Below are 27,763 nucleotides of genomic sequence, written 5' to 3'. Positions count from 1 at the left end.
AAAATGCGGTTGCTTGTAGAAAATCTTTTCTCCACTGAAGGGGATGATACTTCCTAAGAGATAAGCATGTACTGTTAAAAGGCTTACGTTAGAATCTTCACTATAGGGAAGTAAGAAGACAAATTTTTACTTTTTAAAATATCCATAGTTGAAATGTCTAGCCATCACCGGCTACGATCTAGTTTTCATTATTTTTGAAAAAAAAAATATTAAAATAATAAATTTAATTTTTGGTTACAATAATTAGACTAACGATTAAATAGGAAGCGATTTTCAAGATTTTTTACTACCTGTAACCACCGGTCGTTGTCTGATTTTAATTCAGGACCTGGGCAAAAAGAGTAAGCACCCATTGTTGTAAACTTAATTGAGGACCGTTTTAACAAAACTCAACAAACGCTATTTACAAAATTTTACAGGAGAGCTTTTTTCTTTAAGTTGTACTCAATATCGTTGAATCAGAAGATTTAAAAAAAATTAACACTGGTCATCCATGTATATAAAGATTGATGAAGGAATAATTGAAGTCCACTACTAATAGCCTTTATTGAGGAAAAATGTTACAAATTACAAGTTTTTTACAAAACTCAACATATGCATTTTTTCATGCATGTTTCTTCTTTATTTTATTAAGATAGGTGTTATAAATATACATTCTAAGCATTTCCATTTAATGGGCTCTTAAATATATTACATTTTGTAGATAATATCAGAATAAGAAGTTAACAATGTATTAGTAAGTTAACACATGAAGAGAAGTTTCCACAGTAAAGAAATCTGTTTCTCACATTTTAATCCTATTACGAAACTCATAGTCGCACATTGAAATGACAACTAAACAAATCGTACATAATACAATGTTCAGATTTTTTAATGTTGTGTGAAAACAATACAGGAACACAGTCCTCTTTAATGTAAAAGTTCTTCATATAATACAGAATTTTGTCTTCAGTATCACTAGCATTCTCTTGTATGACTTTTGAATAGAACTCTGCTTTCCTCTGAATCATTGTTAAAATAAGAAATCTACTTCCTCATGTCATTAGCTTGTTTACATGATTCACTGACGGAAGTTGAGGTGCTTCAAATATTATTGAAACAATTTTCTTTTCAGGTTTAAACACCTCAACGTCTATCGGTTAAGCAAAGTAAGTATTTTGAAAAAAGGCATTCTGCCCTGGTCTCAGATCTTCCTACATAATGCAGTATTGTTGCCTCAACTATCTTAAAAGGCAATTTGGTTTTCATTAAACGTTTGCAGTTTGATTTCATGTCGTAACTATACCAGTCTTTACCCCAAACTTTAACCTCCCCAAACTTTCCCAAAAATGTCATTTAATATTCTGAGGACAGAGTGATTGAATCATGTTTTCTTAGTTCTTTTTCAATAAGGCCAGGTGGCATAAAGCTATGCCTATGTATTGGGAAATAATGCTGAATTCTTTAGATACTTTTGAGCTTTCAATGTAAATCATAAGCATTGCCATCAGTGTGGAGTTTTTATTTGGGGAGTCACAAGAATCAGAAAATAATCTCAGAGTAAGATTTTCTGCACCTTCTTTCATTGCATCATAGGCTATCAAATTACACTTTAAAAAATTATGTTCTTAGTTTCAATTATGCTGTATAAAAGATGGATTAATAGAGTTTTGTAGAACCTTGAAAAATGCAATGTCGAGTTTTGTAAAAATTTAATATTTTCAGGCGCATTTTACAATGGCAAATATTCACTTTCGTCATATTTTCTGTTAGCCATTGCGTGAGGCTCATATTAAAGTACCGGAATCGGTTTAAAAAACGCATTTTTTTTTAAAAAAATGGCGTTTGTTGAGTTTTGTTAAAACGCTCGTCGATTAAAAGAGGGAAAAATGTTATTTCTTTGATATTTATCCTATGCTGTTATGTAGCCCGCGCAACCATGACGTGCTGGGAATTGCATAAACGCAAGGTGTTCTTAAAAACTTCGACAAACGGACTCGATCGTTTACCAATACATTTTCATCCTATCAAATTTGACTCCTCCGAGGTAAAAGTCGAGGAAAAGGGGCTTCGTAAAGAACTAAATCTGGTGAACATGTATCTGTGTGCCAAATTTCGTGGTTTTAAGTCGCCCCTTTCTATGTGAAAATCTGACGACACAGACATTATTTTAAGTAACAAGTATAGATGCTTTTTATATTTTAAAATTATGCTTTATTTGTCTTCCTTCCTTCGACTTGCTTTACACTACTGTATAAGCTAAAGTCGTGCTTAATTAAAAACTCTAATTGTTTATATCTAACAATATATACTGTTATTATTAAGTATTCTCCTTATTGGCAGGTCCTGAAACTAATGAGGTTATATTAAATTATATATATCTTCAGTTTTTTCTCTTTTAACTCACAATATTTTCTTACATTTTTTAAAATCAACGATCAGTCGTGTTCTTTTTTGTCCCACTCCTCTCTTTCCTTCCATGTTTCCTTCTATGACGGTATGAAGAAGACAACTTTTCCAATCCAATTGGCCTTCCTACAAAGAATGCAGAATGCTGGCTAAAAGAGTCTTCTTCACTCCTACCAGTTTAAAAACATTTTCGTTTGTTACCCCCTCTGTCCATTTCATCTTTTCCATCTTCCTCCAACACCACATTTGGAAGCTTTCTAAACATTTCTTCTCTAACTTTTGTAATGTCCAAGTCTCTGAATCATACAATCCCATGTTCCATTAATAGTGCTTGACCAGGTTCTTCTCTAGTTCTTGCTCACCAACCACTCCAAACTGCATACCATATTAATGCAATTATTCAGGACTTCATTATGCACAAGATTTGTAAACAATACCGCAGGTAGCTACATCTATTAGCGTCGTCGCAGTTAGGTAAGAGGCAGCGCAGGTAGCTACATTTATTAGCATCGTCACAGTCAGGCAAGCGATAACACAAGGAACGATATCTATTAGTCTGATTGCTTCTAATTGTTTATTATTAGGATAAGCGTAAAATGCAGACTAAGACATTTAGTGTTTATGATTAGTATTATATTTTTAAATTAGTTTATCTTGACCAAATGACTGGAGGTTATGCTTTAGATTGCTGTAATAATCAAATAGAATTGAATTAAGAATGATTATTTATTTATTGACATTGTAAAAATAAATTGTAATCTTATGAAAATCGATAAGGAGATAAGCCAATTTAGAAGAGACAATAGACAAAAGATTAGAAAAGAACAACGACTCTTAGTGGCAATAGCTGGGAGCTTCAAAAAAAAAAAAAAAAATGAACAACGCTGACCTAATAATTACAAAGTTCGTTGTGACCATTGCTTTCATCATCATCAATACTAAACGTATATAAACGCCGATTTGAAATCTATAATACAAGGTGAGCAGCTTGATTTATTTCCCATTTTTCCTCGAAAACAACATCAAGTAAAATATATATATGACCAGAAGATTGAACTGAAAATATAGCAATATCTGTCATTATCTACAGAAGCGAGAAGACATTACCTTCAGGTCATAACACACCTGCCAGACCACCTAATGTTAAACAATACATTTGAGCGATGCAAATTCCACCCTCTCGCACACAAAATGTTCCAATTAAAGCTTCCTAAAGAAGATATAATACTATTGTGTATACTGTTTTCAATTTATAGTTAAAAGTGAAGACACAAGTTATAATGTAAAGACATCAATTAAGCTCGATGACGTGATGATAATTTTGCATTGCATTTCTTTGTTTCTCAAATTAGGTTCTTACACTTAATTTCGTAATAAGTAAGATATTTTTCGTGCTTTGGAACAATTTAAGTTTTCACAATTACAAAGATTACGTGAGACTTCATGTCTCAGCGGTAAGTCAACCAATAGATGCCTGAGGAACGCTGTACGTGTAGCAGTTTTGTCTGCATTATATACAGTATATGTATATTTCCCTTTGTTCTAGGTATACGTATCTGACATTTGAGCAGGTCAATTATAGCTGAAGAACTTTGAATGAGATATTTTTAATCCTCAGTAGCATATAGGCAAGGTGAAGCGGATTCGGCTCAAACTCTCTCCCTCTGTAACGGGAAGGGTCATGAAGACCCGTGACTCGGAAGACCCAAGGCAGTCAGACCCATGACCCGGAGTGGCCCGGTGTGACTCGGACAGACCCAGTATGACTGGAACACGACGAAACGTTGTCATACACATAGGAAGTATGTGTGAAGCTACTACTATAACTGCAACAAAAAAGATTCTCTCCTTTCTCCTCTCTCTCTCTCCCTCTCTCTCTCTATTTATCTATCGATCTATTATCGCAAAATCCATAATTTTCTTTCTCGCGTGTTGTTGGCGTCTGAATGTGTCCAAGCATTGCACTGAAATATAACTACAAGGTTTGTCAGAGTATAAATGCGTAAGAATCACAGTAAAGATAACCTACTTGTTTACCTTATGAGGGATCGTCAAAGTTCAATCGAACAAACCTGTAAAACTTCTTCTTTAGAATATAAAAGATCCCACCAAGACCAAACAGTGTTTTATTGTTTTTGTATAGTCTGTTTTTTTTTTTTAACATACACTTTATTATTTTTCAGTACGGGAAGATGAATAAACATGAAATTATATTTGAAATATTCAAGATATGATACCTTGATTAGGAAATGTCACACCAGGAGTCAAACAATGAATGTTTGAGCTCGAATAGTAGACATCATTAATCAACTATAATATAAATTCTGTAAACAAAATGTTGTAGAGCTGACGTTTCCGCTGCTACCGAATCGTCAGATGTGTTCGAGTCACCAGGTACATTTTGGTCCCCGGGTATGTCCGGGCCACCAGGTCATAACGGGTTTGAAAAACGAGACTCAGATAAGGATGACTCGGACAACAGTCATGATCCAAGTGAGACGTAACTCATAACATAATTCATCACTGCAGTACAGTGATGTCGAAAACGCATTATGCTGATATGTCGTATACCCCATTTATTATCACTGATGCTACAAAGTTTAAAGAGAATCACAAAAAGCGTGTATTGTACAGTCATGTTCATTTTTTACATCTTTAAACCTATATAAGATTTGAGCAAATTGGTTACATGGGACATTCTTTGTATGTTTGAGTTCTCTGCCGTTAGCATGTGCATCAAAACTTATCGTTTGCGGGTGTGAACAGAGAGCATTTAAAATGAAACGAGGTGTTTAAGTTTTTTCTAAAGAAAATATTACAAAGTTCCTGCTTGGCCGAAATTCTAGCAAGGAGCCCAGTCCCACAGCCAAACGATCGTTATTTTAAAACGGATGGTAGATATGTCCGGGATTATTGATATTCCCTTCACCAACATCCCAATGAAGAGTTCCGACTCAGTCCAATGGAGTACTGTTCCTTTGGACTTCTGAAATACTATCTTTGATCTCGTAAGGTGTGCACAGTTTCCGACCTTCGGAAACCATCCCAACAAGAAGAAATAAAATGCGACCTTGTACAGTGTGATAAAAGTATTCTCCAGTGAAAAATATGCTGTCAGGCAATCGTCAAAAATGCTGGAGGTTATATTAAACAATCAGTAGTGGAAGGATAGACTGTCGTAGGTGAGTGAACACTTCAAAGTCACCTATATGAAAGCTTTCATACTATGCATTAATTTAGGACTAAAGAATGCAAACACCAACCACTGACTTACTTACCTTCAGCAGTAATACTTGCATATTTTGTTCAGCAAGTCTGCGCGCGATGCAAGACCGTGGTCCATGTCCAAATGGAAGTACAAGAAATGGACTTGGCTGCTCATTTAACTGATGTCCCTTTAACCATCTCTCAGGAACAAAAGAGTCAGGATCCTTGAAATATTCAGGTAGTCTGCATGACACTTGGTTCTGTGTTACAATTACAGTCTGAAACAGAAGGTTATAATACAGAGCGGAACATAAATAAGAAATTGACTTGGCTGCCCATTCAACTCATGTCCCTTTAACCATCTCTCAGGAACAAAGGAGTCAGGATCGTTGAAGTATTAAGGTAATCTGCATGATACTTGGTTTTGTGTTACAATTACAGTCTGAAACAGAAGGTTATAATACAGAGCAGAACATAAATACAGTACCGCCACTGTGTCACTACAACGATGAGTCAAAAGTTTTCCTTTTCTCGTTTCAGATCACTGTGCACAGTTGAGTAAGAGCCTAAGCAAGTAAAGGAAAATGCTGACGCAAGACGAAATGGTGGAAGTGGTTTTCTTGGCTGGCAGTTGCAGTTAAAGGGGTGCAGAAGAGGAATTCAACCTCAGACATTAAGACACGACGCCAAACATGCACGCCAAGATGTGAAAATCGGTACGACGCTTTAAGGAAACTGGTAATATGCACGGGAGATTGAAGACTGCCACACATGTAGGAAGATAAACTAGTGTGTTAGCAAGTGTGCGCTGGACATCTGTCGATGGAATACGGCGAAAGCCACTCGATTGACTATTGCATAAAGAGCGGTGGCTTTCATATAAGAGCCCAATGACGGCATAGGAAAGTTACATCAATAAAAAATTAAACTTTTATTTCTATAAGCAAACGGAAGAACACTTACCTAATATCCTTATTCTTGTATACAAACGATAGAACACTGATTCGGTTTTATTCTTTCAGATTGTACTTGATAAAAGTTTTTTTTTTATGTGACTCAACAAGTTAAAAGATTGTGTGAAGAATGATATTGTGCAGTGTAGTGTCACAGTAAATGTGACACAAGATAGAAACAGGTGGGAAGACAACGATCCGAAAATCCGACCCCAGATAAAAGGGGGAAAAGGTTTAAAAGAAGAAAGAGTACTATTTCACCCTTTTTCCGCTCAGCAGGTTGTAGGTAAAAATTTCAAGTTTGAAATACATTGACCACCAAGTAGTGTTTCCCTCAGTACGAATAGTTTTTGGCCGACCAGGTTTTGCTGCATCTGCAACACTACTTGAATCTCTGGTTCAAATTCCACATATATATTGTCGCATTGGCAGTCGTATATTAGGAAAGTTAGAACTACAATGTCTCCGCACTTCGGGTGTATTTTTACCATGTTTCAATTCAAATGCATAGAAACTCATGGGCTGACATCAGTGCTTTGTACAAGAACGCCATGACGGAATAAGACTGTTTCCTGTTTTCTACTTCATGTACTGAAAAAACCGAAGGGTATATCTGAAAGTTCGTTCTTGCTGGCTCCATAGAAACGAGGAATGCCTTTCCGATAGATTGGGCTCCTGATGGATTTCTGGAAGTAGGCAGCATTCAACTTCACGTTTCTGTTCACCTTGCATATGTAAAACAAAATTCCCTCGTAACAATATCCAGCGAAAATCATGATTTCCTCGGAAAACTTTCTTGGCATTGACGGTTCCCCTTGCAAGAGGTTTCGTCGTGAATAATTGCCCGAATGTTACCATTAGGTGTGAGATGGCCTTATCCAATGTGACAGATGTCTTCCATATACAGTATCTTTTTTACGATTTGTGTGTGAGGTTAAACCTGTAACTGCATGCGAAGCACACAACATCAAGCTTCAATCTCATTTTGTCTGTACGTAACAAAGACTGAAAATACTGAAAAATACTGAACTGATTTTTTTTATGATACTAGGAAACAATACAACAACAGTGAAGCATATACTATACCAGGGCGAAAAATTTGAAAGTCAGACGAACTTGCCAATCCAGAAATGATGGTCGCCAGTATCTCTAACGTACAAATGTCCCCCTCCCTCGGTCTTTGGTTTGACAAAGAAAAACTTCACATCCTGTGTTTTCTCTCACTCAGTGACAATTATTTTAGTGCGAAACAGATATTGCGCAGCCCTATGAGTTTAGGCAGAAACTATTCCTACTGAACACAGGTCGCCAGCTCTATATTTCTAGTCGCCAATGGCGACCTGGCGACCGGAAATTTTGCGCCCTGTACTATACACTATGAAATAAGCTCATCAATGCTTCTTTAGAATGTATTATTATCGTTTATTTGTTTACGTTTACTTCATTTAGCCGACTGAATGTTGCAAATTTAGCTATTTTTGTAACTAAATCTAGACATTTTCACATGGTGCTTAGCCAATAAACAAGGGCTCCAATTTCTCTGTAACTTTGGGGGGGTCCATTCATACAAATACACATAATAATACATATAACAAGAAAAAATCATATAAAAATACATATTCATAAAAAAATACAGGGGCCCACATGAGCTTTAGGGGGTCCCGGGTCCCACCGGCCCTTGCCACTAAACATGTACTTTACATATTAGCTATAATTTTGGCTAATTCTGTGTTTCAAGTTACAAAGTTCTGTTTGATTAGCGGTTGTTGAATATCTTTTCCAATCAAAAACTTGTCTAAAATTATGAATGAAATTAGAAATGATCCAAAAAAATGGATCAAAAGATTATCATCTTGGTCAAGAATTTTAGAAATGATCCAAAAAATGGATCAAAAGATTGCGATCTTGGCCAATAATTAGTTTTTGGATCAGGGGCCACAAAGTTTTTGAACGGTCCCTAAATCGAGTTTTCGTACTTTTTACGGAATATGCTCATCACTGAGTTAAATGATAGTTTAGGTTTGGCTACACTATATGTAGTTCTTTAGATATAAGGCCTACAAGAAAATTTTTGCCTGAAATATATTGGATCTTTTTATCCAACAATATAAAATTTAATTTTCTATTTTGAAAATCTTTATTCGTTACATTGTCACACCACAATCTACTTTATGTATCCTATTAGTTTCGTTTATTAGTACGGCCTCACGGTAAATCGAGGTTCTGGAAATTCCAGATTCCCACAACTTATTTTAATAGACAATTAATTTGCGAACGAGAAATTTTCAGCATGAATGATGTACTTTCAGTGTTGTGCTATATTAACGGTGATATGAAAATATACCTAACACGTCTGAAAAGATGAGGGCGAAGGAAAAAATTCCAGAGATGTGTAGCACCTTGTCAATGATGCAAGCAAAACGTGCTGTAAATTCAAAGGATGAGTAGCATTTCGTCAGTGATGCAAGCAAAGCGTGCTGTAAATTCAAAATATGTGTAGCACCTTATCAGTGATGCAAGCAAAGTGTGTAGTAAATTAAAAGGATGTGTAGCAGCTCGTCAGTGATGCAAGCAAAGTGTGCTGTAAATTCAAAATATGTGTAGCACCTTATCAGTGATGCAAGCAAAGTGTGTAGTAAATTAAAAGGATGTGTAGCAGCTCGTCAGTGATGCAAGCAAAGTGTGCTGTAAATTCAAAGGATGTGTAGCATCTCGTCACTGATGCAAGCAAAACATGCTGTAAATTCAAAGGATATGTAGCACATCTGCAAAGTGTGCTGTAAATATTTTAAGTATGTGAGTGAAGGATAAAGGTTTGTTATTTGAGAATACCTGGAAGAATATTACAAAATATTGGAGCTGAACAGTAAAGCTGTGGGATTTTGCTTTTTCTCGTATTGTAAAATTCTGTTAGTTATAAATTTTAGAAGAGTTTAGCCATTGTTAGCTAGATTTTGTGCGTAATTTAACTATATTCTGAAGGTATCTGTGCTGGCAACACTGCTGATGTACTCAAGCGCTTAAAGTATTAGACTGGCGAACGCTAGGTTTGTCTGTCGGGTGATTGAGTTGCTCAAGGTGGGTATTGTTTCTTTCACAGTTCATTTCCTTATCATTAATTCTCATCCTTTCCTTTAACCTAAATATGGGACTAAAATTTCAAACTACAATACAATACTTACTCCACTTGGAACAAAATATCCTGAAAAGACTGTATCTTGCACTAGAATTCGTCCAATGCCCACAGATATAGGATTCAATCTCATGGCCTCTTTCAAACATGCTTTCGTATATTGTGCTTGAGACAGGATATCTGCGGTGACCGGAGACTCTGATGTAGATACGATTTTCATAGCTTCTTCATGTAGCAACTGTTGTTTATCAGGGTTCTTGGCTAGGTGGTATAACACAAAACTTGTGGTGTGCGAAGTCTGTAATTTGAATGTTAAATTAATTAATTAATTAGGGAGGGGAAATATATACAAACTAAAGGGAAATTTATAAATTTTTTTAAGAATAAAATTTACTTTCTACAAAAATAAAGCTGGAATCTCCCTTAGACCAAATAGTTATAGATTTATACCTTGCTTTTGGTACGAGAAACCTGAGCTCGAGTCTCGTGAGGGTCTACGTGGCTGCACAAAGTCTTATGAGAAGACGCTTACCTGTAAACTTAGGTTTTCGGTATTGGGAAGTTATGTTAATTTCAACCTCAAAGCAAAAAAGTATTTTCTTAAGAAGAGGAACTTCTCGCAGTTTCTTCCATGTATTTGTCATTTCAAAAGAAAAGACATTTTTAAAAAATCATATGAAGGGTACAAGGGAAAAACACGCTAAGTCACATTTCGTAAATTTTTCAGAAGAGCGGTTTTAAAGCATCGACAAGGCGGGTTGTTCCTTATATGCGATTTCTTTAATCGTTTAGAAAATGGGATCAAGCTGTTACTTTAGCCGTTTGTTATACTATTAGTAAGATTCCGCCTTTAGCTGTCTCAAGAGACAAACATCTCAAAATCATGTAATTTGGACTTCCCATGTTTTTCCTTGTATCCTTCATATGTTCTAGATATAAATGTTTGCATTACATAAAGAATGCAATGAAAATGTAAAACTAACATTTTACAGAAAGATATGACTCGTATGACACAATTTCTGTACTTATTTTGATTCTTATGCAAGTTAATATGACACAATCGGTTGATGATAGATTTGGAGTTCAGCGTCCCATTCAGCACTGAAGTTATATGAGATATGAACCTGCAGCTTAACGTGGGATCCGAACCATTTGTACTCCAACAGGAATTGAATATTCGGGAAGCAATTCGTCGTTTTAGTGAACTCCAAATCATTTCTATTTGATTGAACACACCAAAATATGGCGGTAGTCTGAGTTCTTGATGCTCTTCCGACTTCGCTACAATGTCTACCGCAGATTTCTTTTCGACATTTGTATGTATGACAATATCTAACAATGTCGCTTTTGTAGAAATACGTTGAGAAACAGTAATGCTATTTTTCCTATATAAATGAAATTATATTAGGTTTTCTGTACTGCTACTTGGAATTTGTTCTAACAGGCGGGAGTGTTAGCGTTATTCATAATAATCACAGATTCCTTATTCCTTGGTATTTTCTTTTTTTATCAACTGTTCTTTAAAACATCTTCCGAAAAGCTCGGCTGTCAAATCTTAGTGGTAATTGGAAGATAATGAAGCAATATTTTTCGCAGACAAAAGTAAACATTCGGGAACCCATCCATTTTTATTGCAATTCAATATCGAGCCTCAATTTCAATATATACAAAATGAAAAAATGAAATCTTTGAGTTTTATGACTCACTGTTATGCCAGATAGGCTAAAGGAGACGGTGATAATGAGAAATGAATGAAAATGGTGGAACCAAGAAAATGGGAGGAAACGGGAGAACCCCGAGGAAACCAACACACACGGTGTTTGCCCACCACAAAGTTCACTTAACGGGAGCAAGGTTTGTACCCGGGACCCCATCTGATTCAAGGAGAAACCAACACTATGGAAATTGGAAAAGGTGTCAGACAAGAATGTAGTATGTCACCTCAGTTACTCAACATCTCCAGTGGATATTTGATGGAAGTATTATCTGAAGTTGGAGATTTTACAATTAAAATTGGGAGACTAATCATCAACAGGGCGAGGTATGCAGACGACACGATTATTATAACTAGAACGGAAAAAGAACTACAGGAGATGATGAAAATAATACTTGACACTAGAAAACAACATTTAGTGGAAATCAACATAAAAAAGTCGAAAGTCATTAGAATATCCTGTGAAAATATGCCCTCAAGAATCATAGTAGATCAACAAGAGTGCGGGAGGCTCATATTGAGGGTCAAACGCCTTGACTTAGTAGGAATATCCCAACCAAATTACTAGTTACCATTCCATATTAGAAGATGATGAGTTTAATTTGATATTATTTCTTGAATTAATAATGACATTTCAAATGTCGAGATTTCGTTCTGATAATTTCAAACTTTTTATTAAACTAATTAAAGGGTTGATAGCAAAAGTTGACCATTCCAAAACCTTTATTTAAAAGGAAAGCGGAATTTTGACTATGATTTTTTTTCCGTGTAGCAACATCAGAGTTCAAGCTTCTAGTTGGAATGTCGCAGAATTTGTTTCAAAGAATCTTATTATTTCAATAGATGCACAAAAGGAGAAAAAGGGGAAGAAACACGTTCTACGATAATTTCTGAATATGAATTTTGCACTACCCGCTTTCGAGCTGATTCGCAGACTGTTGACCAATTAACACCTTACGAAACCAATATATACGCATACATGCATGAGTATCAAATATTAATAACATAATTTATGGAAATGAGTATAAATTGCGGAGAAATGCCTAGACGCTTTCCAATGGTGTTGTACGGCATTTTCTAGAAATGGCCACCAAATTCATAAACACGTTTCAAACTTGAAAAATGTACATTCTAGTTACGTGTAAACGCTTATTCTGAGACACAAAACTCTGGAAAAAGCACATCGGTTAAATAAATGGATGAATAAGCTGTATTACAGTTTTAGCATTATAACAACGTCTGTATCTTCTGTTATTTGGAATATCTTATGAAATTCTTATTATAATATACCTAACCCGTGACATGATATAATATAAATATATATAAAACTATAGTGCTTTGTTCACAGCTTTGAGCTCACTAATCAGAAACAAGATGATATATTTATTAAGTTTATACTCAGTGAATAGAAGTACAAATTATTTCCACTCGTAATGTTTCAAATTATTATACTAATGAAAATAACAGATTTGCAGCAGTAAATTACTGAACTGACTATGAGAGGGAATTGTAATGTAAATGAAATGAAATCTTTGAGTTTTACGTACCACGATTGTGCCGGTTAGGCTAAAGGAGACGGTGATGATGAGAAATAAGTGAAATGGTGGAATGAGAAAATAGGAGGAAACGGGAAAAAACCGAGAAAACCCACGCACACGGTGTTTGTCCACCGCAAAATTCACTTGGCTTGAGCGGGGATCGAACCAGGGTCCCCACGCACCAGAGGTGAGCCACTAGTTTTATTGTTCATATGCTTGTCTTTATACAAAAAGTGTACAAGAACCAGACTGACTCCTAGGGTAATACAATACAATATGTCTTACATACAAGAAAAGGAAAATGTAAAGTATAACAATAATCACGAAAAAAAAATAAAAACGAAAAGATAAACCTACATCATGAGTTGTAGCTTTTTTTTTTTAACGAGAAGGAAGGAGATTACTGCAACACCACTTCTAAAAACCTACTAAAATACTGCCTGTCCAACTCGGGGGAAAAGAGCTTGCGGCGAGTGCGTTTTAAAAAATCCAAGTAGGTGCGAGCATCCAGCAAAGGCACATGGCGATGGAGATACACAATTGTACACGCCAGTAGAAAAAGCACAGCGTGGTGTTTGGTCTGTGGAAAATAACGAAAATCCGGAAACAAAACATAGGATACTGTGAACTGGTGTGGAGGTCGACGACAAATTCGTCCTAAGAAGGACGTGAGACAGTTCCAGATAGCTGGAGCACCCACACACTGATCGTACCGGTGGGATAGTGTATCTTCTTTGGCGCATCGAGAATACAGTGGGTCAGGAACACGTTTCAGCTCAAATAAACGAGAGCGCGTAGGCACCAACTGATGCACCACTAGAAACCATTCAACCTGTAGGTATGAAGGTAATACCGGGGCAAAGATATTAGCCCATACCTGTGACCACGTAGTCTGAGGATATCGGTGAGGAATTCGGAGAATAATCTGATCGTTAGGCAACGAGAGAAGGAAGTTATACAAAGTGCGAGAATTGTATCCCGTAGGGCAGAGAACCACACCACTGTATGTCCAATAACGTATTAGTGAAGTAATGAACGTCGGACAACAATCAGCAAAGTTAATAAACGGGGGGCTCACAGGAAATTCATAAGTAGGCCAAAAACATCGTATCCATTGCTGTGTGAAGGATTCGTTAATAGCAACTGCAGCGTAGAAATCGAGCATAAACAGAGTTTGACATTTCAATCTGAGATGTACTAGACCCAACCCTCCCTGTGAACGGGGAAGATAGTGTCCTGAACGTGGAATACGAAAATAGAAGCCACGCCATATATTCCATAGGAATAAGGAGTCAAACCGCTTAGCGAACAATTCCGGTAAGGGGAAAATTCGAGCCCGGTACCACAGCTTGGGTGCAATGTAAATATTGATAAAGTGAATACGATGAATTAAATGAAGGCGACGGAAACGCTGTGAAAACAAAAGCTGCCGAATTTGTAACAACAACGGGGACCAAATCTCCTCGAAAAGGGGAGTAGGTTGTGACGTAAACGGGATACCTAAGATCTTCAAGGAAGTGACGTGAGGTACACACGGCACCCCGGGCTCGTTAGCAGGTAAATGAAAACCATTGAACTATAATAGGTTAGTTTTCTGTACATTATACTGTAATCCGGAACAAAGTGCAAAACGTTGCAACACTGCAAAAACCCGCGCCATAAGAACAGGATCCACTCCGGTGATGGTGACGTCATCCGCATACCCGAATATATTTTGACTCAAGAAACGGGAGGGTCCAGGGGGGTGCAGGGTGGCCAACTGTCGAAGTAAAGGATCTAATGCGAGTGCAAAAAGTATCGTTGACAAAGAACATCCTTGCCTTAATCCACGTTTCAGCGGAATAAGAGGGGACAGGTGTCCGTTAATCTGTATACGGAAATTAGCCGTGGTATATAAATTGTTAATGACTGTGCGGAAGGCTAAAGGAAACCTCCAGGCTTCCAGCACCTGCAACAAAAAACTGTGATCCAAACTGTCGAACGCTTTTTCTAAATCTACAGCTAATGCACCCGCAGGCACCTGCCGAAAATGAAAATAAGCAAAAATATCGCGCAAAGAACGAAGAGTATATGAAAGGTTATGCGTAGCATGGAGTGCTGCCTGATAAGGACTAATGTAGTGACGGATGATTGGTCGAAGTCGGGCTGTAAGCACTTTAGTGAACAACTTAAGATCGACGGGCAATAAAGAAATAGGTCGATAGTCCTGAACATAATGCGCTGTGCGGGATTTCGGAATGAGGACTAAGATAGCGGTATTACGACCCACTGCTTCGCCTTGTAACCAAGCATTGAATAAAGCGGTAATAGAGGGACTGAGGTGAGACCAATACTGTTTATAAAACTGGATATTTAGTCCGTCTTCTCCGGGGGCACTACTGCCCTTTGCCCGCCTGAGGACTGCGAAAATTTCCTCCGCACTAATGGGATTGATCAATGTCTGACACTCGTCATCCGTGAGATGGTGAGATAACGTGGACAAAAACTCCGGGGCATATGAGTAGTCTATGGGACGCGCACGTGCAAAGTCTGTATAGTAGCGCGTGAACTCTTGTAAAATCTGCGAACAATTAGTAGTAGTAGTGCCATCTCCCAGAATGAGAGAATGAATGGCGGTGGAACGCCGTTGTCGCAAAATCCAATCAACATGATAAATAGTTATAGTCTCCTCCGGAAAGCGATGATAAAAGTCTTCCGACAAATACGCACTAATCGACGTGTGGGAGTAAATAGTTTTCAATCGGTGTTTGATACCGTTAATACAAGCCAGGTTCTCCAGAGAAGGCGGAGCATTCCAAAATTCACAGAGAGCTTGATATAAAAATTCATGTAAATGGTGGTCGTCTTCCCTCGCGACGCGCCCTTGCCATTGAAAAAAAACTGCGTAATTTAGGTTTACAATATAAATTCCACCAAGAAATAACAGAGGGGTAGTACCGCTGCATGCTGCACCAATAAGGTAAGCGACGCGAGAATTCCTCTACAACCTGCGGGCGAGACATGATGTCATTATTAATCTTCCAATAGGAAGGGCCCCGGGCCGGTGGTAGCAAGAAAGGCATTTTAAAGGCTACTTCAATCGAGGCATGATCGGACAGCGCCACAGGAATTGTATTTTGTTGTATCACCGCAGTGCATAAACTCTCTGAAATGTAAGCGCGATCGATTCTACTCTTCGTCGTAGTAGTGCAGTGGGTGAATACATGCTTAGAGTTTGACACAACTAAAGCGTCTTTTAACTTTAGGACACGAATAAGCTCTGACAAGGCGTGGTAGGCGTCAGAGAATCTCGGAGATCTACAATTGCATTGAAATCTCCGGCAATTATACAATGAGGAATTCCCGGAGGAAGTAAAGAAGGAATGGTAGTTGCATAAAACTCGTTCCTCTCTTTTGTACGTGTAAAGCCAGAATGACCATATAATGCTATAAAACAAATGTTCTGAATATAACAACGTATAGCCCTTCCTTCGGGGGCTAACACAACACGATCATAACTCAGACCCTTTCGCACCAAAATCGCAACCCCAGTCTCTTGGTCGCGGTTAATAATAACTTGATAATTGGTAAGAAAATCCAAAGATGTAAGCAGAGAACTTATTTCTTGTAGGAAACACACGTCTGGTCGGCGGCTTTCGATGAACTGTTTTAGAAGGGCCTTATTATGATCGGAACTGATTCTATGAATATTGAGTGATATTAACTTAAATGAATTTACTGGTAACATTATAAAATCACTCAAAGAGAAAACTATAACAAAAAGAAAAAAGTACTTACAAAGGTGAAAGGAATTCTTTCCCATGAACACTAGTAAAGTGACGCATTTTGAGACGAATAGAAAACAAACCGAGTGAACTTTCCTGTACGAACACAAAAACTAACACTGCCAAATACCTCATAACAGACAATACGGACGAAGCCCTGGAAAGCAGGTGTGAAGGTCAATAGCGAAGAGTAAACACACCACGCCTCAGGGCAATTCTGAGTCAGATATTGCCCGATGTTGTGATCGTAATTCGCGTGGCTCAGCTTGGTCTATCCCTCGTGTAACATCAAGGGCACACTGTTCCTTCTTTCGTGTAGACGTTCGAGTAACTTTCCTTCTTTTTTGTTGTAAAGAAAAATCAGCTTGCACAGAAGTAACAGTATGTTCAGCTGAAGACGGGACATTATTGTCTTGCACTTCAGACGAAGAACCAGACTGAACTGTTAACACTTCCTGCTCCGACGGACGAGTCGAGTCAAGTTCCATGACATCCACATGCGTATTCTGTAAAGGCGGGGGTCGCAGTTTCACTTCAGAATCTTCCATAACTAGGACATTATTTGTTAGAGATGAATTCACTTGGGGGGTTCGTACTAACACTGGAAACTCGGTGGTATCAGTCAATGAAGGCAAGCCTGAGGAACTCTGAGCAGGGCCCCGGGGGGCAGGGACAGAGAGCGAAGGCGAGCCAGAAGAGGGAAAAGAGCGATGCACTTTGCCAATCTCCGTCATGTGTAGAGACGTCTGTTCAGGGGCGGCCGTAGTTGGTTTTGCATTCTTCAAAGGACACGTGGCTATCGTGTGTAAATTGCTCTGACATCTGAAACAAGTAATAGGCTGCCCTTCATAAGACACACTCACCTTACAACCGTGCACTATGATACGGGATGGTATATGCTTATGTATTTCCATATGAACAATACGTACGCCACTGTCTATGCCAGGGGGAAAAGGGGCACTCCATAATTGTGGTTCCACTTTGCGTACTTTACCATAACTTTTGAAATGATCTTCTAGGAATGATAATGGTAGTTCCAGAGGAAAGTCGTATATACGCACCAACCGAATGGGGTCATCAGCGGGGACGATCCTTACTGGGCTTGTTTCCCCAGACACATGCGTGAATTCTACAGACGAAGGAGCTGTTGCTGCGAAATGTTCATAGGCTTGTAAATCTTTAAACTTAATATATATGCTATATGATTCCGCATGTAACTGGAGCGCACAAATGTTGTCGAAGATACGAGGAAACTTATTTTCCAACCACTGATATACTTGACTAGCATTAGGTTTTACATTTCTATATCTTCGGTCAAATATTAATTGAAATTGTAAGTCCTTCTTATATTCCATACTACTACAAGCTATTAAACTGCAAAACACTGTACACACAGGTTGAGAATTCACCGAGCACACTAAAGCACAAACTTGTGGAAGAAGCACGAGTCTTTTCAACTAACGTATGAGTAGCGATATCAGGCACTCTAATGGGACCAACACTACTCACGATGTGAACAGCTCGAGACGACGAGCTCAACTGAGCCACCGCGGCCCCTTGGAATTGTAGTGTAAATGTATACATACAACAGAGTAGTGGTTCCCAACATTTTTTGATAGGCGACACACTTCACTGAATGCTCAAGACATCGTGATATAATTATTTGATTATTTTAATAATAATAATAATAATAATAATATAAATTATAACGATGTAAGTCTATGATGCAATGACTGTATAATATATTACTGAGCATTGTTAATACCGCTGAATGTGTTGACAGGTACATCCTGTCTCAAAATTGAATTTAACTAATTATTAGAAGTAAATGTTTCATAACTTTTTTTTTAATTCTAAAAATTTGCCAGTTGAAAACCACTACAGTAGAGTATAGCTAATCCGGCAGGTATTAGATCAGTAGGGATGCGCACGAGATAAGAATTGAAGCTCTCTCATCCCGATAATGTGTCATGAAATGAAAGTGATATCTCCTCTCTAATACATAAGAATTTAATTGCATTATTCAAAGTTCTGAAGATTGGTCAACCTGAGTACTTATATCATCAATTCCAATTAGTAGAAACCTCTCACTTCACACAGACACGGTTCACTGAATCTTTATTTTTAAAAATTCTACCACATAACACAAAATTTTACTCGAAATCTTTTATAGTAGGCAGTATGTCTAGGGAACTCAATCCCTGATATAATTAAAAAGTTACCAACTATTTCTCTATTTAAAGAAAAAATTAAAACATTTTCTTTAGATTGACTACCAGTAGTCAGTATCATCAAATTACAGTACTCTCGTACGTATTTTCTTCTCTGTTTTTTTTTAAAGATTTATCTCTTTTTTATTTTCCTTAGTTACAATGTTCTTCTATGTATTGTAATTATATATGTTGACTTATATTTTGCTATTCGCTAATGTTTGTATTAAATGAATACATGTAAGACAAGGCAAAGTGTCGTCATTCAAAGACAATAAATAAATGTATTTTATTGATTTTGCTTGTATAAGCAGGGATAAAAGTGAGGGGAACACACGGGGATGTCGTTCCCCCACTTCCAAAGAAAATATAGAGCGTTTTCCCACTTCCTAAAAGAATTACAATAGGCAAAGATAGACAACGGGGGACAGTATGATGTCATGCGTCCCCCTAGCTTTTCAGATTCACTTTTACCCCTAAGTATACAATGAATCTATTTATGGCATCAGTGGCGTATTTACGATTTTGTTTCGGGAGGGGCTTTGCTAACTTTCGGGGGGCTTTGCCTCGAAATCTGAAAATTCTGCAAGATATTTCATTTACTTTACTATACTAAGTAAGATTTCGGGGGGGGCTTAAGCCCGGAAGCCACCCCCTAAATACGCCACTGTACGGCATCATTTACTTGTATTTACGTCATTATCACTTTATTATGCCTCAAATTAATACAATAATAACATTTTTAGTTTCGAGTATTTTTTAAGGAGAAATTAGATATTATTTGGTAAATATTTGGCTAAGTCCTAACTTCCTATCTTGATGGCCCATAACACTGGAGCAAATGACCTCCACACCGTAATATACAGAATATTTCATATTCGTTCTAAGCTGGTCAAGAACGGCGACCATGCCAAGTTTGGTTTTTAAAAGAAAGGATATAATTTCATCGATCGAGTGCAAAGATATTTATGACATAGTTGTGATTAATATTTTTAACATAAAGAAAAAAAGACAAGAATTATAATCAAAGTGTTGCCAACAAGAGTTTTAGCTGGGACCAGTGATGCCAACCCATGGAAAAATCCCATATTGTGGGAGTTTTTGACGGATTTCTCGAAATGAGATAAAGGGAATTTTCGTAAAAGTTGGCAGAATTTATGAGATTTTTCATATATCTATTCCATGACGCAAACAAAATTGTCTATGGGTGAGGACTAGACAAACGAGTCTTCAATAAATTTGAAATTAATACTGATTCTCAAATTTTGTTACTATAAAATGCATGATTTATTCAGTGTCTTGTGAATCTCAAAAAAAGTAAGTACCAAGGAACATTCATTGTACTCTGGTAAAAAAAAAAAAAAAAATAAGGAGAAATGATAGAAAGAACAGAATTAACGAAACAAAATAAAACAAGAAACGTCCAACTTTCAAATCGTTCCATTACGAAATGACTGAAGAATGAAATTTGTCTAGTTATATTACGTTCAGTAGAAGATTATGACACTAAAGCATGAGGAAAACACTAAACTCAAAACAAAATGTACTTATTTTCATCACAATTTTCAATACTCTCTTTTAATTTTAAAAAAAAACGTAGACAATTGAATTTTTTAAAAAATAATTCACTCATACTAGATGAAAATTACTGATATACACTAATTTCACTGTTCAAGTTTACTAAGTTTAGAAAATTCTGTTATTAGTATAGCGTGTGAAATTCAAGAATAAACTGGGAATTTCTGCCTCTCAAGATGGTATTTTATAACGTTTCAAGTTGGCTTCACTGTCTGTTTCCTTGGTAAGGTTCGAAAATTTGTAGCGTGAATTGGTAACACACAAACTACAAACGTAAAATTACTTTATTGAGAAATGACTAAAAGCATGTGACATTCATCCAAGTTAAAAAAAAAAAAAAAAAAGTGATTCAAACGCTTGGATGAAACAGTATCTCTATAATTATAATAAATTTTGTTAACAGTTCTGATATTTTGAGCACTTGTAAGCACATTTATTATTTTAGCTGCTCAGCGACATCTGTAGAAAACAATGACAAATTATTTATTACTCTACCGCTGTTTTATATATACACGGTGTATGAATGTATGTATGCATGTTCAATGTACTGAAAGTATTAGTACTATTACTATTAACTTGTCGTCCTACAAAATAAATGTGAATCTCTCTAAATATGACAACGTTTATTAATTTAATTTTTTAGACCACATATCTCTGAAGAAATGTTACTAAGATAAACGAGCTTGAGGAATCTCTTTTACACAAACGATTGCCGAGTGGCGCTTGTGTTTCATGTGTGTGTGAGAGAGAGAGATCCGTTTTAAAAAAATTACTTGTAATATTCATTACACCACAAGTCCACGTGCGTATACTTGTCCTTAAACTTGTTATTTCTCTGTAAGGACCATCCCAAGTAATGAGTTTTCATCACTTGTGCTATTTGCAATGTAAGGAGAAGCGGCAAAGAAAAAAATGGCCACTAGGCTTAATTGTATTGATTTATTATGCTATAAATTTTGTTGTTTCAAAAACTAGCATTTATATTCAATTCAGGTAATAGACAAAAACGCTTCACTTTGATTTATATTTATTTAGTTCTGTTTTTGTTTTTATTAGTTTCCTTGTTTTATTGACTACCTGGCGCTAGTGTTGTTTACTGTGAACAATGGCACTGACATCTCCAGGAAGATTTATGTTGCCTTTAATATTATTTATTCCTGGTATTCTTTGCTGTATTGCTGGAAATAATATTCTATTTTTCTTAATTTTGTCATATTTTAAGAACGCTTTTATTCGTTCATCTTTGTTGGATAGGCATTTTAGCGAATTACTCGCACAGCTATTAGACATTTGAAGATTTTCGAACAACTATTCCCTATTCAAAGAATTTTTCGAACAGTATCCATTATCAAAAGAGTTTTTCAAACAACTACTCGTTATCCAAAGAATTTTTCGAACAACTGTTTGTTATTCAAACATTTTTCGGAAAATTTGTTTTATTCGAAGGTTTTCGGCTTATTATTAATTTTCGACTAACTTTTCGTAAAGCAAACTTATCGAAAGTTTGCGTTTTAATAGCAATTGACAGCAGTCAACAAGATTTTGACACAGAAATGAAAATACCTGATTCTAATAGAACTTTCCACGTAAAATTCGAATCTACAATCAGTTTTTCTCCATCATCCTCAGTTTCCCCGTGACAGTGATTTTCGGGAAATTTCCCCTCAAATTACTTTTTTCTTTTCAATTTTTGTAACTGTAGCTCGGGCATCCTTAGGTATATAAACACATAAATTGTATTGTATGTTAGCTTGATTTATACTTAGTAAGCATTCTAAGTTTCATAAGAATCGCATTATTCTTTCTAGAGAAATAAACATATTTATATAAAAATATGCTATGTGTACTGTTCATTTTACTATATTCATTAGTGCAGATAAAATCACATATAACTTCCACGAAAATTATAATATAAGCACGGTTTATACCTCATTGGATTTGAAATGATGTGTACACCGTGTCACCATTTTATGTCTACTTAATAAATAAGAGAAACGAAGTGAGTGGTATCTTCTTAATAAATGAACACTTACTTACCTTAACTAAAATGTTTTAGTTGTTTACTTTCTTCTGTGTTTGGCTTTTGGAACATCTCTTTTGAGTGTCCAACACATTTATGAACTCTACTGTCCCTGGAAAAATTTCCCGAAAATCCCTCTGTCACGGAAAAACTGAGGGAGATGGAGAAACACTGATTGCAGATTCGAATTCTACGTGAAACTTTCTATTAGAATCAGGTATTTTCTTCCTTGTGCCAGAGAAAAGATTTTTTTTCTTTTTTGTCGACTAGTGTTATTGTAAAATTTGTCCAGTTTCAATTTGTTTGTTTACAATGCAAAAATTCTTTCCCGTGTGTAGACGAAAACTTGTTATTTTGAGTTTAATGTCCCTTTTAGCAAAGAGGTTATATGAAACGTGGACCCACAGTTTAACATGGAATCCGAACCACATGAGCTCCCAGCAAAAATCAAAACTGGATCTCCCATGCTAAAGACGCTAAGCTCTATGCTAAGCGCTTAGCCGGAGGCGAAGAAAGAAATGAAACTGAGGCAGTTATCTTTGATGCGATAGCCGTGTATTCAAGGATTAAGTTTGATAAATTACCGATAGAATTAATTGCATTTCATTCTTACAGCCCAACGACTTCATGTAGGTTGAAGTTTTTCAAATTTTGGCTGACTAGTGTTTATCACTACCACAAAAAATACTGTAAGTGTTGTGTCGTGAAAAATGATGGGAAATTATTTATTTCTAAGTTTCTTACAAATAGAAGTACTTTTCAGTTGAAGGATTCAACTCTTAAACCTTGAATCTTCCCATTGACTATTGTTTGCGTTCCGAACAAAATTAAAAAGAAAAAAAGCGTTATGGTGAATCTTAATATCAGATTATCTAACAAGAATTTTAGGAATGATCCAAAAAAGCATCAAAAGATTGCAATTTTGGGCAATAATCAGTTTTGGATCAGAGACCACAAAATATTTGAACGGCCCCTAAATTGAGTTTTTTTTTACGGCCTCTAAATCGAGCTTTTTTTTTTTAAACGGAATAAGCACATCATTCTGAGTTAGTTGATAGTTTGGGTTTGGCTACACTATATGTAGTTCTCCAGATATAAGGTGTACAAGAAAATTTTTGATTGAAATATATTGGATTCTTTTATTAAATCTTTACATTGGATCTATAATATTGGATCTTTACTCGTACATATACATAACCTTAACCTTCATATGTTTGACAATGTTTCGTTGTCTTTAGGTCACTTCGGGTCTCTACGGGTCAGGGCCTGTTCGGTCACGGGGTCACGGGCAGTGGCGGATCCAGGGAAGACGATCGGGTGATCACCCCCCCCCCCAGAAGATGAAACTTTCTTATTTTATATATATAAATAAAATCCATCCTATAGTTTGGATCTCTTAAAAGTATCTCTCAGTAGCAGTATTACAACCCACCGCCCCCCAGAAGTCTGTTCTGGATCCGCTCCTGGTCACGGGTATTATGGGAATTCTGGAATATTCTTGCCAAAAAAAAAGTAACAACTCAGGTACAAGAAAGCATATGACAACTCTGCGGATACACATGCAATTATATGGAGAGTTTAATTTTAAAATGTCGTTAGCGTTTATTTTTAAAGACTTACCGTATCTATTCCTGCAAGAAGCATGTCTATGGCCATAGTTGTAACGTCTTTTACATCAAGCTCTGGAGACAACAAATACTGGTCCAACAGAGATAATGATTCTTCCGAGTCTTTACGTGACTGCAGTGTAGACATCTTTTTGGAAACAAATTCATTAGCTACCCTGCAATAAAATGAATGTTCATAATTTTCCCCTTATGCTACCATAAGAGTTTAATCAAATTACTAAAGTAATATTATCAAGAGCATAAAAAGGGTTACTGTCCGACTTCCGATCTGACATTTGGTAATCAAGGTAACATGTCGTGAATATTAAAAATATAGTTTCATGTTTATTCATGCTACCATACTCAAAAATGACACAACACTGGTAGTCTAGATAAACACAGTCTATACAGAAAACAAATTAACAAAACACTTTTCTATTAGTCTAATGTGTTTTTGTTGTACTAAATAGTGACAGTCGCTTCTAAAGTTAGTGAAGAAAACAGTGTGGATTCTATTTTAAATAGCCTATAGCTACCTAAAACTATGCCATGCTAACCATACCTGAATTCTAAGTCTAAATATTCTAACTAGTCTACAATCTCTTCCCTACAGTTACCTAAAAGTAACTGGATTCTAATTCTAATGTGATGAAATGAAATGAAATCTTTGAGTTTTACGTCCCACGATTATGCCGGTAAGGCTAAAAAAGACGGTGATTATAAGAAATGAGTGAAATGAAGAAAGTGGGAGGAAACGGGAGAACCCCGAGAAAACCCATGCACACGGTGTTTGTCCACCACAAAGTTCACTTGGTAGGGGCTGGGATCGAACCCTGGACCCCAAGCACCAGAGGTGAACGTTCTACCACTGAGCCACTGCGGCTGCTAATTCTAGTGTAATTCTAAATTCTACGGCCTCTTCCTTAGAACAAACATTATGACTTTTTAAACCTCTTACAAAATCTAATCAATCAACTAATTACACATAAGGAGCGAGGGGTAAAACCGAACGGCGGGTAATTCCGAACACGGCAATTTTCAGAAACTGGCAACACTGCGAAGTGGACTGAAGTGCTCACTTGTTTCTTCACTTGACGGATTTGTACGAGAAGTGATTAACTGTGAGGACGCTCTGTACGTGTACGAAAAATTCACACACACACACACACACACACACACACACACACAAAATTGACACCTTCGTGTTATAAAGATAAGTGAGTAGTTGTAGCCACAAAGAACAAATAGGATTATTGTGTTGGCAATAATAATTTATGATTAACATTGTTGAAAGACAGAGTTACTAATGTGTGATATCATAACCATATTGCTCGGCTTTGTTTAGGCGGAAAGTGGAATATTACACACAAGTACTGAATGGGGTAAAGTCGAACAGAAGGCTTGCAGCCCGTTCGGATTTCCCCCATTACAAAAGTCGATACTGAATTCGCATTTCAAAAAAAAATGAACAGACGCAATAATCTAAGCATTACAAACATTAGGACAGCAGATATACATATATTAAATAATTTAGTAGCAAGTGCCATGGTGTAACCTGTTTTCATTAATATGTTAAGTTCATATAGGCATTTGTCGATCATATTCATATTCATACTGTCAGTCATATTCATATTCTATACAGTATCATTGTATAGTGTACAGTGTCATTTTCAATCAACTACATTACTGTAAGTAGGTCGTTCGGATTTATCCCACTAGTGGGCAGGGCCGGATTTAGCATTTTGGCGCCCCTAGGCCCAATAATTTTTTCCGCCCCCTAGTCTGGTTAAAGTTACTTTCCTAAAAACCTTTATTAAAAAATTACTGCCAGTTCTTCCGTGTTTGAGATCAATGTTGTAACGAAGTTGATGCATAATGTTGAAAAATAGTTTAACTTTACCAACAATTATTTATTCCAATGAGCTTTAAAATCAGAATGCTTTATTAGCCTGATTTTTTAAAAATCAATTCAAAAAATATGTTAAGTTATGGCTATTTATTTTTATTTCTAGATATTTTTTTTATTTTTTTCTCTCGGCCGTGCGCCCCTGGGAGCTTGCGCCCATAGGCCTGGACCTACCGGGCCTATTGGGAAATCCGGCCCTGCTAGTAGGGGCAATCCGAATTTTGGTATGTCTTCTATAACTGCTCATGTACTCTCTACTATTTAGAATAATGATCAAACATTATGTCCGTTTAAAGCACAAAACATTATTCTTTCAGTTACCTTAGAAAATTTTTGTTCTTGGTTTACAGTCTTCCAGAAAAGGTCGAAATTCTTAAGTGTTCGATATTCCCCCTCTCTCCCTTATTTAGTTCGCATATATATATATATATATATATATATATATATATATATATATATAATGAAAAGTGACATTAGTGTACCATAATATTGTATTTGGACGTGCACCAGTTTGTACCTTAGTTCTACAAGGGCCCGGGTCACAATGATCGGTAGCTTAGTGAATCTTTTTGTATTTAAGGTTTCTTGGTTGTTGGTTCATTTGGAGATTACGGTCCCTTTCATCGCCAAGGCTGTATGAGACGTGAACTTACAGCTTAACATGGAAACCGAACTGCACGAACTCCCACCGGGAATCGAATCCGGGTCCTCCGCATTAGAAGAGCATACGCTGACCATATATCCATCTACGAAGAAACGTTATATCTGGTTCCGAAAGTCAGAATTAAAGTATTTCTGAAATAGAAATTAATAACTGAAATCGTACAATTGTGATCTTGATATATCAGCTATGCATATCAGTGTTATGTGATATAGATAACGCGAACTAGTTCTTATTCGGGGGCACGATGGTTCAGCATTAAAGCGCTCACCGTTTGTGCAAAAGATGTCTGCTTCAATCAAAAGTCATGTGAGTTTGATATACAACATCGTATCCTAGTCCCGCGTAGCGTAGTCGATAATGTTTTCGCCTTTGGTGTGAGTGGTCCCGGGTTCAATTCGCGGTTGGGGCTCTCGGTCAAAAAAATATAAAAGTCATCCTGATTGAATTTTTTCTCATTCACACCAGGCAAATGTCGGGATGGCATCTAACATACACTAACAGGATGGGATCTAACAGGTCCCAGGCCACTTTCTTCCTTTCCTTTTCTAGAATAGTGTAATCGCCGAGGAACGTCATCCCTTATACGTGACCGGTTAACATGGCCATAGATGCCGAAAGCCCAGAAATCTAATTGCTAAATCCTAAACAATATCGTACCCGTAAGTTTTCTCAGGATTCTCCCATGTCCTTCCACATTCTCATTCTATATTTTTTTCATTATCATTCAATTTTATTAAACATTCTCCTTCAGTCTAAGAGGTATAGGAGGAGACGTAAAACTCCAAATGTCATTATTATTATTATTATTATTATTATTATTATTATTATTATTATTATTATTATTATTATTATTATTATTATTATTATTATTATTATTATTATTATTCCCGGCAAACTTACAGCTGTCTCGCATGTGAAAATTGTCATTCAACCATAGACTGTCGTCAGAAGCGAGAGACGCGTGACATCAGGCCAAACCTCAAAGATAATTGATTGCCACACAAGCTACTACGTATGTCTGTCGCGTTATAAACGATTATAGTACAAGAAACGCTGTTAAGTTCTTCTTTTCTTACTTGTC

The 27,763-nt window shown here is 36.6% G+C and overlaps 1 protein-coding gene across 3 annotated transcripts in view; it reads right to left on the bottom strand.

The window, feature by feature from the left end:
* Positions 1 to 27,763, bottom strand: part of dib (Cytochrome P450 302a1, mitochondrial) — a 151,764-nt gene that overhangs the window by 10,543 nt on the left and 113,458 nt on the right. For 2 of the 3 annotated variants that reach the window (XM_081759923.1, XM_081759924.1), the window contains exons 6-8: positions 24,126 to 24,288; positions 9,731 to 9,979; positions 5,667 to 5,873 (exon numbers count right to left, since the gene is read on the bottom strand). In XM_081759923.1, the coding sequence (XP_081616049.1) occupies positions 5,667 to 5,873; positions 9,731 to 9,979; positions 24,126 to 24,288 (619 nt within the window). Of the gene's footprint in view, positions 1 to 5,666; positions 5,874 to 5,941; positions 6,038 to 9,730; positions 9,980 to 24,125; positions 24,289 to 27,763 lie in introns of those variants that run through there. The other variant, XM_081759926.1, reaches the window with a different exon arrangement.

This window comes from Thermobia domestica, chromosome 5 (genome assembly GCF_964235325.1).
Source record: "Thermobia domestica chromosome 5, izTheDome1.hap1.1, whole genome shotgun sequence".
Taxonomy (NCBI): domain Eukaryota; kingdom Metazoa; phylum Arthropoda; class Insecta; order Zygentoma; family Lepismatidae; genus Thermobia; species Thermobia domestica.
Note: the sequence above shows the minus strand (reverse complement) of the source record. Positions and strands in the feature narration are given on the sequence as shown.